The sequence below is a fragment of the Zea mays genome, chromosome 3, assembly GCF_902167145.1.
Source record: "Zea mays cultivar B73 chromosome 3, Zm-B73-REFERENCE-NAM-5.0, whole genome shotgun sequence".
Lineage (NCBI taxonomy): Eukaryota > Viridiplantae > Streptophyta > Magnoliopsida > Poales > Poaceae > Zea > Zea mays.
In genome coordinates this window covers 183,009,924-183,018,245 of record NC_050098.1, presented here as the reverse complement: position 1 = coordinate 183,018,245, position 8,322 = coordinate 183,009,924, and the positions used below count along the sequence as shown (strand labels likewise).

General features: G+C 42.2%; 1 protein-coding gene across 1 annotated transcript; it reads right to left on the bottom strand.

Annotated features, from left to right (window-relative positions):
* Positions 1 to 6,971: 6,971 nt before the first annotated feature.
* On the bottom strand, positions 6,972 to 8,017 carry LOC100285978 (pleckstrin homology domain-containing protein 1). Its single transcript, NM_001158867.2, has one exon. The coding sequence runs from the start codon at positions 7,952 to 7,954 to the stop codon at positions 7,496 to 7,498; it is 459 nt and encodes a 152-aa protein (NP_001152339.1). The 5' UTR covers positions 7,955 to 8,017; the 3' UTR covers positions 6,972 to 7,495.
* Positions 8,018 to 8,322: the final 305 nt, after the last annotated feature.

The window sequence follows — 8,322 nt, the reverse complement described above, 5'->3', positions numbered from 1 at the left end:
CATACGTATCCTATATAGGTTCATTAGTTATTTTTCCTTGTTGGTTCGTGGAGGTCGGTCCATGTTGTGTAGCGTGTGGGTGACTGTAATGGACTGCGCTGGAATGCTAGCTAAAGGCAGAAAACAAAAAACCACAGTGCCCTTTTGTTTGTTATTGCCCTCTGCTCATTAGTTTCTCGCTGGAATTTTTATTATGGGCTTCTTCGAAAGGACCACAAAGCGATCATCCAAGTTCCAAGGGAGAGAAGGAAAGCGAGCAGCAAAGGAAGAGGCGCTGGCTGGCTGATGGATCGATGCTGCGGCCGCGGCGTGGGTCGGCGCGGACCATAATTGCACGCACTACCAGGGCCTTTCTGAGGCTGGATTGCAACGGAATGGGGGTCGTAAAAGCCATTGGCTTTGCGCATAGTGACACCGTGTCAATGGTCACTCAGACGTCTCTAATTAGCAGCAGCAACAACAAGCAGGTCTAATCATCGTACAAGCCGGTGGTGGGTAAGCCTCACTTTCAAGGGTTGGACGCCACTGCCACCACTAGCGTGCTGCGTACAATACATCGTACTACTTCATTATTGGGTCACAGCATCTATACGGACCCCGGACCTTGGTTACCAAGATCGCGCTTTAAACTCGCCCACGTGAGTGACTGACGATCGGTGAGCTCTCTCTCGCAAGGAGATGGGATGGGATGGATTCCCTGCCTGTGCATGGCCTTCCCCTCGGGCACCAGCCAGCCTCACATGGCGAGGCGCCGGCATGTGCCTCCTCCACGACCGGTTTCTCTCCAGATTTCCTTTTGCGTACGTTCCGAGAGTCCTCAGCCCCTATCATCGGGCCACTGGCGGTGCCCATGTGCCGTCGACTGCTTCACGATTTTTGCTTACGGTTTTTGTTTTGATTTCGTTCCGAGCTCGGAGGGTTTCCGCACATGGTTTGGCTTAATGACGCTCCTCCACTCGTGCCTCACCGTTCGCATGTAGCTCACGCTCGCCGTTGAAAGGAATCCCGTGACGAGTTAATGACCAGCAGCGAGTGCGTGTAGCGTGCCAGAAACGCAGTACTGGTTTGCCTAATTTGCCGGCCATGAAGCTAGCTTCCCATTTCGGGTGGGAGGGAGACGATGATAGCTTTCTATCGAGGCGCCTATCCTAATTGTATCGAGCGCATCGAATCCAGGCTTCATAAGCTTAGAATGGAACACAAAAGCAAATTATAGCAGTAGCATCTTTACACAAGGCTGGTTAGAGTGCTTCCCGGGCATGTATATTTGCATTAATACAAAAGAGCATGGAGATTAACGGGCTTCATCAATGGCAACGCATCCAGCCCTCAGAGAGGTATGATGCTCACGTGTATGTATTAAATTTGGAACATCCATCTTGCATCTAACAACAAAAATTCGGTCGAGAGGGAAAGACAGCCCTCCCGGTATAATACTAAGAAGAGACCGAAACATTGGTCTCGCCTGAGAAATCCTCGAACCCTATCCCCCATCACTAACGGATCGGTATCAACCGTCCACTCTACAATGGCCCAACAGAAGGGTGGTGCACAGGACATCGTAACCCAAGAGCGAACGAGACACAACAAGATGATTTTTTAACCAAGCCGAAAAATTTTCCACCGAGGAGAATTGAATCCAGGACTTTTTGGTGCTAGTCGGAAGACCTAATAACTAGCCTAGATGGGAGGGAGGTCATTGTGTTCTTTATAAATTTGGTGTTGTTGTTAGATGCGAGATGGATGTCCTAGATTTAAAATATGTATGTGCGCACCATACCCATTTCAGCACCAGATATGTCCCCTTCATCAATCAACATGTAAAAGAGGTGTGGTAGACATTAAATTATGGAGACCTTGGTTGTAAATCCTGGCTATTAGATGCGCAAGAACATGAAGGTTATACCTTCAGTGTTGTTAGGATACACCACTAGGACGGTAACGCTCGGTACCAGGGGCAACTAGATAGAGACTGATCGGATCTCTAGCGTATGTGTTTAGACGGCACCACGAACGTTGATTCACATACTTGCCATGTATATTATATACGTTGATTCACATATCGGCCTGTTCCTTATTGTATATATGCGGTGTGAAAGGAAGTTGCTACTATAAGTTTTGTTGCGCTCTAGATTAGGGCATGTGAGCTGACTTAGTTCCTTGATTGAGTCGGATGTGATAAACTCAACATTCTCCTCATCGATCTCATACTTGACTATACTCACAACTTAATTTCTTAACTATTTCGTTCCTCGACATATAATTCTTCACTCCTCAATAGATTAGTACACCCCAAAACGTTACGACATCCAGTCATACACTATTGAACTCAATTAACATAGTATACATTTTTTATCTTAAAGAAGGGAAATATCTACTAACTATTAAGGCATTAGTGTAGACTACCCCCGCCTCCTCTTTGCGCTCTCTGCGCATGCCTGACCTCGACCTCAAGCCGGCAATGGCGGCCGCATGCCTCGCGCCCGCCCCGCCTCCTCTCTGCGCGTGCCCCCTTCCCCCGCAAACCCCGACCTCAAGCCGGCAATGGCGGCCACATGCCCCGTGCCCGCCCCGCATACCCCACGCCCGCCCCGATCAATTCGCCGTCAGCAACGGCGGCCACGCATGCCCCGATCAATTCACCATCGCAACCGCAACTGCACCCGCCTACCACACGATTCTAGTGCTCCAAACCACTGCTCAATCCTTCGCCCCCTTCATTTCCCCGCCCCTTCATTCCCACGCCAGTGTGACGCTGGAGAGGAAGGACGAAGGAGAAGGAGCTTGCCCCGCCACCGGAGAGGAAGGATATCTGATATTGCTCAACCGTGCAGGCCTCGATCAAGGTATGTCATGAGGCTCAACTCTCCGGGGCGGTGTGGTATTATTTTTGTTTACTCTGTTTGCTAGGAACCAGATCAGCAGGGCCTGACCTAGCCAAAAAAATGAGTTGATTAATTGATGATCTGATGTTAACCGGCTGGACCATGTTATCAATGTGTGTTCTTTTTCATGCGAGATCTATGTGACCATATCAGGCCATGGCAAACGTCTGGAGGAAATTTTCTTAAAATGGTAAAAGAACATACCAAACAGTAATGACCAAATTGCCATGAACATCATATTTTCCAGTGCCTTGATAATTTACTTTTGCGGCTTTAAATGTTGGCTACTTGTTAACTCCCATCTTTTTTTTGTTTATCATCACATAGATATTATGTGTTTCACAATATAACATGGATAAGTGTGTGGGCTTCTAAAATCTAGGATTATCTTGCCTCATCATGTGCTTTCCATTTTTTAAACTTTTATATTGACCAAATGCAAGTACAAAAGGGTTGTTTGTTCAGTGTTCCCAACTTAAGTAACATCATGAAACAAGCCATATAAATGTGACACTAAGTCTTGTCACATCAAGTTATGGAGTCTCAATTTATGGTCTCTTGGACACGAGTAACCTGTTAGTCATATTACAGATGGTCTGGCGCTAAGTCACACAGCATCAAACCATCAGTAATCAACTCATTTAAAATGTAACCAAGTAAAATAACAACATACTAGCACTTAAGTCCATTGCATTTTCAGAATAATCAAACAATTCATGATAAAGAATATGTAGACACGGTAAAACAACCTCTACAATTATAATAACTCCATTGTAGTGACATCATATTTGAAATTTGAAGTTAACCATGAGAACAAAGCTTACAATGTATAACTTATATTATTCAAAGTAGTTATGATTACAAAGAGAAGATCCAGCTACGTTCAAGCTTACAATGTATAACTTATATTATTCAAAGTAGTTATGTTGGCTAGTTGTTAACTCCCATCTTTTTTTTGTTTATCATCAAATAGATATTATGTGTTTCACAATATAGCATGTATAGGTGTGTGGGCTTCTAAAATCTAGGATCACTACTGCATGTTTCTGATTTTTTTTCCAGGGTACAATGGAATAGCACGTTTGTTGCTCTCTAGAGGAGCCAATGTTGATCTGGTTTCTTCTGAAGGGACACCACCACATGTTGCTAAAATCTGAAATCATGGTTTTCCTTTCACTTAAGGGCTTGTTCGGTTAGCTCTCAATCCATGTGGATTGAGTGAGATTGGGTGGGTTCAAATCCCAAGCAAATCAAACTTCTTAATTTTTTCCAATCTCATCCAATCCATGGGTAATGGGATTAACCGAACAAGGTCTAAATTAGATGTATAATAGAGGAGATTGTAATCAGAAAATGGATAGAGCAGCTAATCAAATTTCTTATCTCATCACTAAGGTTTGAACATTTCACGCCAGATAGGCCATCTTGGCTGAATCTCAAGGTTGTCTATTTGTCCTGTATATAATGTTACAATGACTCAAACTTATATTCAATTTCTACCATGAATACCTTTATTTTTATGTGAGTCGATGTATTTATAATAATATTACATATTTATATCGTCAATATAATATTAGTGTTACATTTATTATTTTGCCACACGGATTTTGTATATCATATTGATATTTGTAATTCTATATCTATGTTTTATACTAATTTTTAACTTCATACCTAATATGATTTTATAAAGAGAGTGCTTGTCATAACTATTTCACTATTCGACCGCTCAAAGCAACATGATAGTCACTTAGAACCCACGGATATGAGAAATAACTTGTAATGACTTTTACACGAGCATCATAGTCCTTGAAGTCTTGGGGAAAGAGCAAAGAGCGGAGCGTTCTGAATCCTGTATGGTACTTGTACGTTACCTACGGATTATGGCTTTATCCAATCCTCTATCCGCGTGATTGGATTGCTGCTCCACTGGTGCAGTTGCACCCGTGGAGATTTAAAGCAACGTCTGTTTAGTTGTTTCGTACACTGATGTAGACTCGCAAAATATGCAGACTCGTCTTGTGCAAAATATCACCAGCAGCTAGACCCGTCCGAGACAGCCGTCAAGCGCGTCGCTCGTCGTGCAGGCTGAGCTCATGCAAAGGCACGTAAAACGAGAAGAATTTTAGCTTGTTTTTTTGGTATATCTCTTAATTAGAATATTTAATCACTGTACCAATTTTTATATTTATGTTCCTTTTATTTTTTAAACAAAACTAGAACACATATTGTATAATATTTGAATATTTATTGTATAATCTTATCTAGTACACGTTCTGATATAAACAACCAAACACGAGCTATATTTGATCTAAATACGCTAATATAAAGAACCAAACACAAGCATGTGCATATATCTAGCCTATATATAAAGAACATGGCTCCTCACGTACAGACCCTCACGTACAGACCGGAATATCACCGTGCAGCAACAAACAGACGGTATGTGTCTGTTACCTACACATTACAACTTAACGATTGGTGTCTGTATGTGTCTGTTACCTACACATTACAACTTAACGATTGGTGTCTGTGGTTTTAGCCATCCGAAATGTGGGGTCTGTTTGAGTGGCCTGGGGGCTCTCGCCCAAGCAGGTGTATCCAGCCACACGCGCTCGCAATCAAACGCATAAAAGTGGCCAGACTGTTCGTTTGACTTTAAACTGTATCAGCTTCTACTGTTTCTGCAATATTTTTATCTTTTACAACTACATCAGTCCAAACAACCGATTTTAATCTGAAGCGAACAACCCGTTTATATTAGGACGATGCATGACCGAACAATGAAAAAGGGGTAGAATATCTGATTAAGTCCAGGGAAGATAAGGTATGATGCTGGCCTTGTGCTTCCTGGCATATGTTCACTTGGGTTTGCTGAGAACTTTCTTTACATGATTCAATATCAAATAAGTCCTTTTCAGTCAAACAATTGGCCTTTTGGACAAGATCCAGTCAAATATGCGAAACTTTGGCTATCAATATTCTTTTAAAAATATTTAGCTTGGAAACATAAGTCCTACATACAGGTTTTCCTTGATATTTCCTTTTACACTTTCATATGTTAATTAGATTGTAAATATATTTTAGTAGAAAACAATGTTCAAACTTCAAATGTTATATGCCATGTCCAAAATGACAAGTATTTTTACTTAGACTAGAGGCCTGGAGAGGCCTGGAGAGAGTATCTATATCATCCTTGGTCCCCATTCTAAACTGTTGCAAATATGAGGATGGATGTGTGTTAATATTCGACATATTGAATTGAATATTACAGTCACATGTAAGACAACAGTCTTACAGAGATGCAATGCAAAAGGTATCCTTGAGTCATACATAAGAATATAACAACATTTCAGAACAAAATAAACAGAGATAATAATAACTGATATGCTGACTAAGAACAAGAGTTGCAAGATTCATTGTGGACATATTTTATCCATAAGTTAAATGTCAATTAAGCAAAACCACGTAAATTAGAGTGGGTTGTTGGTCACTGGGTTATAGCATGATAGCATCCAACTTTGACACAGTAATGATGAGGTAATTAGCATTATACACCCTAAAGATGAGACAGACAATCCGCTTACTTACCAGATCATCTGCAAATAAACTATAAGATCGGTGTTTCTACCTGTTCTGATGAACAGATAACCACAACAGTTTAACCTTATTTCATCAGAATGACTTCCAAAACTAAAATTGAGGATATGAGCTCACAAGTAACACTGAAGTCTAGACCTTCAGTATAGGAAGCGCTTGGTGCATTTCATATGCTCGCGCAGAAAACAGTATCCTAGAGGTTTTTCCTGAATAAGCAGATAACTGCTCTGAGATCATCGTGGTCAAGGAAACATAGTTGTTAGAATAGGCAAACCAAGATTTCATCAACTAAATGAGATAAAATTCAAGTATGGTTCAAAGCCAACAGGAGCAAGTAATTTCATGGGTTTATGTTAATATGACACTCAAAAGGAGCAATTTAAAAGCAGCAATAAAATTTTCTTGTTGGATTGCTGTAAGTTCACACGTCCGGAGGTGTAACCAAATACTATAAACGATTGACCAAACAAATCAAACGGGCAGTGCACAAATTTGAAAGTAGACAACTGATATGCAGTACTGTATCAGATAGCACGCTATACATAAGATGCCGAACTTATTCCCCAATGACCAAAATATTATACAAATACACAGATCATACATCCACAAAACAACAATAACAAGTGTGAAACTAAGGGCTTGTTTGGTTCGGTGACTAAAAACCTGTTTAACTAAGGGCTTGTTTGGTTCGGTGACTAAAGACCTGTTTGGTTCGTGGCTAACTGCGCCACACTTTGTCTAAGCTTAGTCGTTCAAATTGAAAAACTAATCTTAAACATAAAAGTTACACAAAATGTGATAATTTAGTCATCAAACCAAACATGTCCTAGCTTACCACACTTTGACTAACTTTTCTGTCTAAGGTTAGTTATTTAATTGAAACGACTAACATTAGGCAAAGCATGACATAATTAGCACAAACCAAACAGGCACTAATTATCATAGAGACGCTGCAGAGATAAAGTAGCATAGAGACGCTGCAGAGTAACAGGTGTGACCGGCTCACAAATCAATCATTTGTCGCCAGGGCGGCTGTCGTAGTCGACGACCTCGGCGTCGGTGACGGAGCGGGAGTGCTGGACGATGGAGCGCCCGATGGAGTTGATCCACTCCTCCTTCTCCTTCTCGGTGTCAGCAATGAAGTACATGGTCTCGCGCGGCGTGGAGAGCTCGAAGGCGTAGGGTCGGTTGAGGACGTCCTCGGCGCCCTTGACGGTGAGGCAGGAGGCGACAGGGATGACACCGCGGGGCACGGAAGCGCGCGTGACGGTCGATTCCTTGAACCAGAAGAGCCGCCCCTGCTTGAGCACGAACCACCGCCGCCGCCATGTCTTGATATACTCGCCTTGCTTGGTCAGCCAACCCACGCGCTCCGGGGCGCGCCAGAACTCAACGCCGCCGCCCGAGGAGTCGGTGGTGTTCGTGGACGCCGCGCCGGTGCCCATCACCGCCCGCCACAAACTCGCCGCCATGGGGTTGTGGAGAATTTTGGGATCCGATCGGGTAGGCGACCACCGTTCTTTTCTTCTTTTCGCGAAGGGGTTGGTTTAGGATTAGTGAAATTTGGATCTATTATAACTTTATATATATACCATTGCTATCTCGCTTATACGTGGGGTGCAAATGCCAATGATGTATATCTAAAGTTATAATTTTTTAATGGTATATATCTAATTATTCTATAGGATTATTATGATACCGTTTTTCTATCGAGACACATATCACACCCTGTTTTAAACCTGTTTATATTACAAAATAAGGATTTGTTTGGAAACATAATATTTTCTTATTTTCAAGACAATATCGTGGTACCATGGTATTTTAAACCAAAAGGGGTTTA